Source organism: Cupressus sempervirens, chromosome 10, assembly GCF_028749045.1.
Source record: "Cupressus sempervirens isolate cs-2001-9-10 chromosome 10, ASM2874904v1, whole genome shotgun sequence".
Lineage (NCBI taxonomy): Eukaryota > Viridiplantae > Streptophyta > Pinopsida > Cupressales > Cupressaceae > Cupressus > Cupressus sempervirens.
In genome coordinates, this window is record NC_143127.1 from 351851488 (window position 1) to 351863855 (window position 12368).

The window sequence follows — 12368 nt, forward strand, 5'->3', positions numbered from 1 at the left end:
GAATTAGAGATCCTTCAATCATTCAAGAAAATTACGATTAATCACATCTATAGAGAAGGGAACACCCTGGCCAATCAACTAGCAAATGAAGGAGTAGATGACTTGAATAAGACCAGTATCACTCAAGACATTTGGTTAGAGGGCTCACCAAGACTAAGTGATATTATGAGGGACTTTCAAATTCTCCCCTCGGTATAAGAACCATTTTCAATGGAATAGCAACATTAAGTATATATAAAATCAATAAGATTTTTTTATTGATCAAAGGTAGGACAAACCTTCAGGTTCTCTCTTATCCTTTATTATGTCTCACTTAGTTTTTAACCACTATTAATATTCTACTCCTTGCCTTTATCCTCTAGGAAACTTTGTATCTTTAACTTAGTTCTTTATTTTTTATTTCACGTTCTATCACTATTGTTTTTAGTTGACTTTGATTTATCCAACTATATTTCAAAATTTGACCTCTTTTATTTAAAGGGGGCATAATTCCCATTCATCCTAACTATGTCGTATTGTATCATTTATTGAGCTTGGCTCTTTAGGACTATTCAACAACTATTAAGATGATAGTGTTTGTTTTCATTCTTGGAATTCCCTAATGAACTTCCTTTCCTTTAATCACTCATTCATAGAAATCTTCACCTATGCAATTTTAATCTTGGATGTAGTTTCAAAGTATGATCATGTAATGCTTAAATAGGGTGGCAAACACTTTTTGTGTAGCATTACTTCATTCTTTGTACAAACCTTTATTGCACTTATTCACCCAAGAAAGTTGACATGTTGGGCATCCTTTTTCTTCCTCTATTTATTGAGGGATGTTGATCTCTTTTGCATAAAAAAATCATGGATACCCCTATAAAGCTTACTTCTCTTGCTCGGCTCATGGCTTTTGATAAGCCCATTAGGATTGAGAGAAATATGCAATTTGTTTTTGTCAAGAATAAGGTAATTTGGAGGGTTGTTCTTCAGTGCTTAAGAACCCAGTAATTAATTGTCTAAATAGGTTTTATTCTAATCCAAACATTGTTGCCATGTTCATAGCAGTAGTCGATCATTTGTATGCGAACACTGAGCTTATAGCCAATCTTTGTTGTGAATTATTTGATGAACATCTGTTGGGAGATCTTAACACCGTCCTAATCAATATTAGAGAGGACCTTACTATTCCCCTTGCAACTAATTACAATATGCTTTATATTAGGGGGGAACCTAGACCAACCTATCCAATTATTTTCATAGAGGATTTGGAGGGCATCCAGGAAGATAGGGAGGTCTACCTAAGAAATATTAGGTTTCTCTTTTACTTTTTTTCTATCTTGGACCCCATTGATCTAGATTGGCTAGAACACAACTTTGAAGAGGAGGGTATTCTACACAAGAGGTCACTAAGAGTTTCTATTGAAGACCTTTGTGAAGCCTTCATGGATTAATAGGCTTCACAATTTAATTTTGATAATTTTGCACATATAATATCCCTTAGAATGGCCGATTTGGAAAAAATTATATCAAAGCTTTGATTATCTGCTAAAAGACTTATTGGCTTTCGTTTTAAATGACTTTATAATATGCTTATGGTTTGGACAGTTGTTTAAATTTGGTATATTACAAGTACACTTAACCTTCATAAATAAGATATATATTTTTAATGGGAATGTTATTTACTAGTTTTATTCTTTTATTTTCAATATTATCGATTTTGGATCAAGAAGAGAGAAAATTTTAAAAATGCAAAAAAGGACTCTCTTAAAACCGTTTCTTCCACAATGATGGTCATGGGTTTGCAAGTTTTACCCATTCTGAAGTCAAGCAAGGTTTGGTTTTTATGTTGCTTTAACACCAGCCTAGTTGATTCCTCAATCTCTAGGGCCTTTAAACTACGATTAGTTAGTATCAAGGAACTGGAAAGGATCATTTATTTTTATCCTAATATTAATGAACTTTCTATTAGTTGAATTGTTTCATATCTACCCCAGTAATAGGTTGGCTCCACTGGGTAAAAGGTTCATCATGGGTTGTGGCTTTCCAATTGTCTTTCAAACTCTGGCTTGCTCCATGTTGCATGGTCCATAAGGGCCTTGTGCTTATATTTTTTTATACAAAATCATTTTGGATATACTATAGATTAAAGCCTTACTATCCACGTATGGGGTGAGATACCTTTGGAAGGCCCTTCAAAAAACCTCTCTCAAAGTCTTCTTTGGATTCAACATATTTTGGGTATAGAACTTCTATGTCTGCTCTCTAAAAGAACTAATTATTCAGGGTTGGGTTATATTGAGCTAACTTTTTGCAGGGAAAAAATTATTTGGATGTTTGTGTGTTTTGTACTTTTCAAATGCATTTGTGGTCAAACGTCTTCTAGTCTCGAGCTCTCTTCATCGAGTACTTAAGAATGAAACTCCATCTTCCTTTCTTTAGCTCTCAATCAATTATGTAAATGTTCAAAAAAGGAATCACTCAATTTTGTTAACATTATTTAAATTCACTGTAATAGGGGGTATGCCCTCCAAAAATTCTTCGTAAAAGAGGGAATGCCCTCTTCAAGTCTCATTTTTCGGCAATTGTGCATATACAAGACTTCGGTCTTGGGCTACATTGGGAGTTTTCTTCACCCCGCTCTTTTTTAGCTAATGCCTACACTTGAATGAGGTTATGTAAATATCTAAATATTTTTGAAATCAATAAAATGGGCATTTTCCTCTTATTTATCAACAAAAACAATATATTTATAATTTCTTAATATTCATTATTAAAAGTTATAAATATAATAATAATAATATCAAATTCTAATTAAACATATTTTAATATCAAATATCTTAACCAAGCTAATGACATTTTAAAATAAGACTTAAATGTATAAAATTTAAATTAAAAATAATATTACATAACTTTTAATTACTAAAAACTTTACCTAAAAAATAATATTAAATAAATTTTAATTAATAATAAATTTAATTAATACAGTATAGTAATAAAAAAAATTGATAATTTTTTTAAATAAAATATATATGTTTTTATCCCCAATTAGGGGCTAGCTCTCACAACACCCTTAACACTACCAGTAACAACCTTTGTGTTGTTGTGACAATGCTAATGATAGCACACGACAACCTTGGGCTATTGTGGCAACCTTAGTGTTGCTCGCAACAACCTTTATGGAAATCACTAGGGTGCGGCTTGAGAACCCTTGCAAAAAAAAATTATACAAATTTTTTATAAATTTATATTAAAATAAAAAAATCAAATACATTTGATTTTTTTTTTTTTTAAACTAGTTTTAAAACAACAATTTGATAGAGATTATTTTCAGCCAACCAATTTAAATCTTTTCATTTCATTTATTAACCGAATAAGAAAAATATATATTTCAATTTGATAGAAAAAAGCAACAAAGTTGTTGATTCAAACAATAAAGTTTTTTGGTCAAACCCTAGCTATTATTGTTTTCTCAAATTCCTAATGTTGAAAAATTATAATATTGACAAGGGTTTAATAATGATCGTAAATTTCAATTTTCCTTGGATTTCATTTTGGATTTTCTAATGGTTGCATAGATCTAGGGTTTTTAATAGAATTTTGGCAACATTACTCTATTGTTTGCATCTATCTCAAAGTTTTCAAATAAGTATGAAATCAAATTCTAACCCCAAATAACAATAATATGATTCTACCATTTCTAACAATCAGATTACAATGTGGCAAAGACGAAGCAAACATAATTTCTCTAAATTAATTTCTAAGACAAATCTAAGACCCTCAATCTAGCCACTTGAATTCTACGAAATATGTGAATGCTTGCAAATCCAATCCTCTTAAGCACTCGCAATTCTTTAGCTTCAATTCCAAAAGTTGCTCTCCTATTTGTGCAAAATGAACTAAAAAACCTCTAATACAGAGCTCCAACCCTACCTCGGATTTATGATCTTTAATTTTATAAAAAGTCATTAAATAATAATTACTTTAATTTATTTAATCATCTCATACACACTTATTGCCCTTTTAAATTAAAATCTTCTTTAATCTTCTTTTCTCCACTATTTATTTGTGCAAAACACTTTTAAAACATAATTTATTATTTTAATTAATATTAATAATTAAAACCAATTATTTAAGTGTACATCTAATTTTATCATTATTAATTACATAATTATAATAAATCAATAAAAAAATTATAGGTAATCGACCAAAGCCCAAATGATTTATTATTCATTTATTGTTATTGTTAAGATTGATTATTATTCTATTAATTTCGAGTACATTTGAACCTAAGGCCTCCTCGATGAGAGGCTCACAATTTATCGATGTGTTGTTGACTCCTGCCTTATAATAAATCAAAATTTACTCTTTAATATTTTAATTCTCTTTTTACCTAATTTTCTAAATTGGACTTTTAAATCAAGTCTTTTAAATTAAAACACATGAATTCAATTAATTTCCAATTAATTAAATATTATTATATATTAATATTTTCTTTTTCATCAAATAATATCTAATAATTCCAATATTATATGATTAATCCAAGTGTCATATAATTAAAGAATTTACCAAGAAAATCACATAACCAAATCCATATAAAGACAACACAAGCAAAGCCAACCAAAATCAAAATCAAATAATGCATGCAAAGATAAGCTCGCAAGTCTCAAAAGGGTAGGTAGTCAAATGCGTGTCCTTCTCAAGACAACAAATTAGGTTTTGCTAGGATTGGACTTGAACATTAACTCCACGTTCTTAGCATTAAGTTATTGGATAGGGCACGCTCATCTTGACGATTCAGGGAAGTCGATGCTCGGTACCTGCTATACACACACACACACATACTAAACAAACAATGGCAGGGAGCGGTCCATCATGTAAATCTTGACTCCCTCCCTTAACCATATTAGGTACATCAAACAAAAATGGAAAAGAGGCACACACACCATGGACATAAAAGTATGGGATAAGTACCATAAATAAATCACAAGTATAAATAGCATTAGAATCCAATATAAAAAACTCATCATCATGAAGATTAATTGTCATTTGAAGACTTCATATGTCATCATCATGAATGCAATTACATTTGGTGACTAACAACAATTAAAGCCTCACAATTACGAAAATAGTCACAATCATCAAATAACACACAAAACATATTAACTATATAATCAATCCTAATATAATAGTGAAACATGAAATATTGTCATATAACTGTGAATCAAGTATATTAGAAAACTAACATATGCATGAAAATAAGCCTAAAAGAGCTCGTTCTCTACACACACACAAACACACCTCCCTAGGATACCTAATGGGTACTAGGTTGTTGCAAGGGCCCTAAACTACATTATTGTAGCCTTCTAACCCTAATGATGCCTCAATATACAATATTTTATGGTAAGGAGTTGCAAAAGGTCATAACAGGTCCTTAGGGGTCTTACGATATATTAGTGTATCCTATAATAACCTTACGACCCTTTACCATATATTAATGTAACAACACCCCTTACAACCCCTTAACATACATTATTAAATGGTAAGGAGTTGTAAGGGGTCATAAGGGGCCCTAAGATAGATCAGTGTATCCTATGATCCCATAAGACCCCTTTAGAGCTCTTATTTCCTTCCCATTACGACCCCGTACCATACGTTAATGTACTCCTAGCAACTCATAGGGTACATTGTTAGATAACAACAATCATAAGGGGTTATAAAGGGTCCTAAGGAGTCCTAAGATATATTCATGTATCCTAGGATCCCTCATGACTACTTATCACCCCCTTGAGACACCTCAACTTGTATCAATGTATCATAGGCCCCATAAAGAGCCTCATTTCCCATTAATGTATTGTAGGAGTTGTAGGACACATTAAGGGTGCTAAGGGGTCTTAAACAGTTCTAATGGGCACTGAAGTATATTAAGGGATCATAGGTTATATAATGGATTACAAGAGTGCTCTCTCTCTCTCTCTCTCTCTCTCTCTCTCTCTCTCTCTCTAATGGGCACTGTAGTATATTAAGGGATCATAGGTTATATAATGGATTACAAGAGCTCTCTCTCTCTCTCTCTCTCTCTCTCTCTCTCTCTCTCTCTCTCTCTCTCTCTCTCATGGCTTAAATATCACACACTAAACCCTAATTCCTACAGTAAAAGTGTTAAGGGGTTTGAAGAACATCTCTACCATCTAAATTTCCATAGAGGGGAGACACACTTCATCTAGCCTATTTGTGGGAATGTGCCTAGTACTTGTAGTTGCATCACAAACTCAAACCATATACATATACATATACAAATATGCAGACTGTAGCAAACAAGGAGGGAAAGTGCAACATCGTGTAGATCTCTCAAAGAAGTGACTACAACTACCTCCCCTCATCCTACAAACATGCCAAATAGTGTGATCATATAAACATAACCCATAGGGTTAGTATTGTTGGTGACATAATATAACATAAACATATGTTCAAAGAGAGATAAATATGTATAATCAAATATATAACATCAATTTAAGACGACAATCACATTCAATAAGCCATAAGACAAACACAATTCACTCAGAATATGCTAAGGATGCATTAATACCCAAATTCACGAGAAACACACAAGTAGATCGTAATATGAAATCAAACATTATGAAATCACAAATATAACAATAACATCATATCTAAGATCAACATGTGAAATCAAACTATTAAAGTCGTGATATCAATGATCATCAAATCCATAAATGTATGTAAATGTCACATCATAACCATCATCTACCCAAGAAGGAGAGTAATATCATGTCTAAGAGTATCTAGTAACTGAAGTAAAGTATCATCTCATGTCCACTATTTCAACCCAAAATAAAACCAAATATAAAAGTAAACAAGTCCACGTGGAGGGACACTACAGGGTTCCTTGAAATAAGAAATGTAAAAGCATGTTAATCACATGACTAAACTATATAAGCAAGTTACACGAGTTGATGCAAGTATTGACACATCATAAGGCATCTTTGATTGGATATAAGATGACCACCACTTTATAAGTGATTTTTAGCCCATGGTTTTGTAATATCTATTAACACTTTATGGTATATCTTAAATATTAGGTTGGTGGGATAGAGCGTGTATAAGAATCTTATAGCTATTTAATTACCTATGGATCTCTGGTTGGTGATACTCTTGAGATAGATTTATTCTCCAAGTATACTATAGTTTGGTAATGATTTCTTAATAATATAGTGGATGGTTTTTTGAGTGTTGGAGTTTTCTCCCAATAAGGTTTTCCCCACATTAACCACTATGTTATGGTATGCATGTTATTTATTTTATTTCTATCATAAAGGTCTAATAAAGTTTTTACATTACCTTTTTCTTAAAGATTTGTGTAGAAAGTTATTATGCTTCTTAACTTCCTTAGAACTCTCACTATGTCTAGCTCTCCCTCCATCCCTTGTTATTTCTCTCTCTTTCTTCTTTTGTCTCCCCTCTTCTGCTTCCCCCCTCTAGGTCATCACCTCTTGCTAAACTATTGTATATAGTTTAGGGTGTACAAATTGTTTGCGGTATAAGTTTAAGGGAACAAAGTGGAAAGAGTGAGAAGCCTAGGGAAAGAGATAAAGATGTAAAGAGGGAGGAAAGGTGAGACGAAAATATGATAACCTAGAAAACAAAGAGAGAATAAAAAGATGATATGCCTTAAAGCCTAAACCTTGTACCCTATGTTTCTAAAACTTGTACCATAAACCCTATACATACCCTAAATCATCTACCATGCACCCTATAATATATATCTAGCATTGTAGTGAGATCACCATTATCATCCATTCTAATTGCTTGTTTCTAGAAGATTCTGAAAATGGAGCAATTAAACAAACCTACAAAAAATGATGCTAGTGGAAGAAATCTATGGACATCACGAACATATATTTTCAAATAGAAAAAAGACACATTCAAAATTTCTTTAACGCCCTAACAAAATTTTAAAACATCATAAATTTACAATGAAATTAAAGATGGAACAATCTAATTCCATTTCTTAATGTTCTTTGGACTTTTACATACAGTTTTATGGAAATAACTTAAAAGTGGTGCCATCCAATCATATCATCCAATATCACAAGAAAGTACATTGATAACAATGGCTACCAAAGCCTTAATAATATCTTATGAAAACAATTGAAGATTGTCAATAGAAATAAGTTCAAAAATGACAAAAGCATTTTAAAATGTAAGAAAACCACCTCAATTTTGAACATTAAGACATGACTGATGATATATCATAGCTGTTGAAAAACGAAAGAATTGAAACGACTATCTTACCTATCATAAACTACAAAATATGTGTGCTCCACATATCCAGAAGTTTTTAAGAGAAATAGTAGGATGAGAATGTTCCTCCAGTGGACCCTAAATTTAATGGATGTGGGAGAATTAATCCCAGAAAACATTTAGAAATGTGATAGAGTTGAGTCGTAATAAATATTACTATAACATTAACCCACATAGAACAATTAATTTTGTAAGGTAAAGATTGCAGCATAAATAAATGAATATGGAAAAGCTTATGAAAACAAGTACAAGGGACATGATAAGGACCTTAAATACAATAGGGTCAATAAATCAGCATTATCATAGAGAAACATATAAAATGGCATTTAAAGGAAACAATTAAATACCATATCGTGCAATGATTAAATTAACCTCATCTCTCCAAGATACAAATATCGTTGAAGCGGTGCCTAGAAGTTAGACCGAGAACATCAAAAGAGAAGGGCTATAATACAGCTTCATCCAACATACTACACTGTTTCCCTATGGAAATCTCAAAGCATCAAACATAGATGAAACAGAGCAGCGTAAGTATTGTAGGTGCATGTTAGCATAGAGCAATATATAAAATATATAAAAAATGAACATTATGATCAAGTTGCATAGCCTCATTTCTGTCATTGTCACGCGTTTGGCCTCATTTACCTTACATACCCTACTCAGCCTGAGATGTCATTGATAGTAGTCGTCAATTGTCAAGAGTATTTTGGAAAACCGAATCTACTCTGGAGTAATCACCCACTGAAAAAATTGGATCTATAAAGTGGATAAATATTTCTAAAAATATCGTTGCCAAACTGAAGCTTTGAAATGTACACAAATTGGTGGACAGTGGAAATAATCATAATGTTATAATGTAAATAACATCAATGGGACTGCATCTAAATTAGTATATTAGTTGCTGCATTGATGTCATTGTCGACCTGAAGAAGTGCTTGAGTTGCAAGATTTCTATCAAAACCCATTGTCACCAATGTCAAAATTGCTTCCTCTGAGGGATGAACAGTTGAACCAAGAAGTGGAGCTGTAGCAGCAAAATCGTCCTGGAGACGTTGGATATTAGATCATGTTTTGTTCTTGAAAAAAAAAGTTATAACATAAAAGAAAACTAAGAGGTGCAATACAACACAATTTTCATGCTAACCTTCTTAAGGGACTGCATTAACAATCACCTAGATATTATCATAAGAGTGAAAAAGGGTAAAGGTGGCTTATGACACTACTAAATGAGATGATTACTTGGCACACGGGATCCCCTTAATAAATTCAAAAGAAGATTGTTTCTCCATTTACCTTACATATTGAGCAGTTAGATGTACAACACTAGCCCACTCTAGATAATCATACTGACCTCTTTAATGAAGTACACAGACCTCCACCAACTGAAAATTTTGTGAGTAAGTGTTTTATATTATATTTGATTCTTGATTACATATGGATTACAAAATAGCATCACATGCTAATCCAGATAGTGGAATGATAGCTAACTGCTAACTATTATGATTTATAATGATTGTTTTTTAAAATGATCATAGATTTTATATCTAGTTAAGTAAAAAATTAGAAGCCTTTACAATTTCCTATTCTGCATTCCAGAGAAAAATTGGTGGATCAATGGGGGAGTCCTCACACTTGATTGCACCTCGTTTCTTGGCCTAGAAAACTAAGTATATGGCTGTTCCCTGCTGCTGGATGACAGTGACTCTTCCTCTACCATATTGTTGGTACCCATATAGACCCCGGTAATTAGATTTTCAGTTTAGGGTTTTGAACCTCTTTGAACTAAGTTTGAAGAGTTCAAAGTGTTTCAATCTGCTCACACAGGTTCAATGGCTTATTCTGATTCATCTTGGTTCAGTAATTCAAAGTTCAAGTCACAGTTTTTTATTTCAGAGATTTATTTCTTTAGAAGAAGTGTTTATTTTATTAGAGAAAACCAAAGTATTCACCAGAAGAAAACCATAGAGTACTTGTATGAGAGAGTTTATTTCTTTAGAAGAAGTGTTTATTATTTCAGAGGAATATTTCAAACTAGGTTCAAAATGGTTTGATAAACTCCTCCCAAGTTCAAATTAGTTCGGAAATCTACATTGAAGTTAATCATGCTTCCCATAGGTTCAATTCAATTCAAAGAATCAGTTCACTAATTTAAAAGTGAAGACCCTTTTCAGAGGATCAAGTTCAGAAGTTTGAAGTTCGAATACTCAAAGATTCAGATCTGAAGGTCAAATCCAAAGCTCGAAGTTCGTTGATATCTATATAATCTATAATTTTATCTAAAGATCAAGCAATGCTAAGATCTATCAGTGATTATAACATTGCCCATATTAGTGTTGAGGGAAGCCTTCAAAGTTTTGATTCGGGTTCAAGGTAGTTGCAATGGTTCAGACCAACCAGGCAGATGCTTCTAGGTACACAGGTTCAAAACTCCAAATATAACCGACATCGGGTTTGAAACCGATACCATGGTTCCCACTTTGCATATGAGTGGATTATGCAAGTTCATTTGACAGAGTGCCGATAGTATTTCAGGTAATTATCAAAAGGACGTGAATCAACATGATTCAATCCCAATCAATAAGAAGTCAAGTTCCTGTGATTGCAGACTAGAGGCATCACCATAAAGATAAAAGTTGTCCATCTTGATAAGCTAATTTGAGAATAGAGTCCATGAAGGGTGTGTAATTACAACAGCATAAAGTTTGATGATCAGAAACAAAGCTTCCGGGCCTATTCAATCAAATTACCAGATGAGTTTGATACCAACGTGAACAACCGACGCCTCACTCATGGTGAACTTCGGGTCAATGTCTATAATGTAGCTAATGGCATCGTGGGATCCAATGTGATGGTATTAAACCTTTAAAAATATGAAGTCGGGTTCTTGACAGTAAAGACATGAGCATCCAATGACCCACATATGTCTATGAGTTATTTGACAAAATGTCAAAGGCCCTGATGAACCTGACACATGGGAGCATATCCACAATTTACTTGCTTAGTTGAGGAAGCTTGAAGGCTTGTGATTGACTGCAAGAGATGGCAGAACAAGGGTTGATTTTCATCAAACCCAATATGTTGGAGCACTGACACTGCATGTGAATTGTTTGACAGAATGCCAGGCTCAACAAGAACAGAGATGTAGACATAGGGTAGTGTTAGAAGGCAACACTATTCGCATGATATGCACAACGGAGTAAAGCTCAAGCCCGGGCATGACACCTTGAATTTGGGTGGGTTCGGTGAAGAAAATGTTGTGAAAGCTTTCAAATACTTCTTCCACACCAATAGAAGAATCCAAATGCGGACACAAGGGAATGAATGCCCATAAACTGGTCAAAGAATTCTTGGATTCAAAAGCAATAATTGGGTTTAGCTACAACAAGGGACTCCTCCCAAAACCCGCACTTGAATTTAGAGTAGAGAGTCACGGACCATTTGTTAGAATTCTAATTCATGCATGATGAATATCAAATTGTTACTGTGTGCACATTAAGGGTGATCACAAATGGTCCTATGGAATACCAATGTTGTCGTGTTCTATTTCCCATATGAAATGCTCGCTATTGGGTTTTGAGAATAATTGGAAGTTGTCATTGTCTGTGCATTGAGACATAGTAAAGAGTGCGAAAATGATCAGAATGCACTCGCTTTTCCACTAAGAGGTAGAACCTTGCCCCACTCTCAGTTAATGCATTCGAAGAACCGCTAAAGCACATCAACCGAAAGCTTGAGGGGATCTCTAATGCCAAAATGACGATGCCACTATGAAATGGGAAGATAAAGTTCTTTGTGTCAACTCCAGTCAAGAGTCAAAATTGTTGGCTTCAGATTCATCACATGGAAAAAAACCCATTTTTCTTATGCTTCCAAGATAAACATCACTGATTTGGCAAAGCACAATTGATCAAGGAACCAGTATATGATCAAGGCATGGATGCATGATATCCTTCTTTCTCGATGCGAGGACAGTAAATTAAAGCCTCTGCAATGCTTTGTAATCAGATGCAAGAAGTGAAACTTTAACAGATAGAATCAAGCGAATGATTTGCTAAAAATGTCAT

At 33.2% G+C, this 12368-nt stretch overlaps 1 protein-coding gene across 1 annotated transcript in view; it reads right to left on the reverse strand.

Moving 5' to 3' along the window:
• Positions 1 to 8838: 8838 nt before the first annotated feature.
• LOC149534035 (Ubiquitin-associated (UBA) protein) overlaps positions 8839 to 12368 on the reverse strand; it is a 174185-nt gene continuing 170655 nt past the window's right edge. The window contains exon 8 of the mRNA XM_089803037.1: positions 8839 to 9347. Within this exon, the coding sequence (XP_089659163.1) occupies positions 9186 to 9347 (162 nt within the window). The 3' untranslated portion in view covers positions 8839 to 9185. The remainder of the gene's footprint in view (positions 9348 to 12368) is intronic.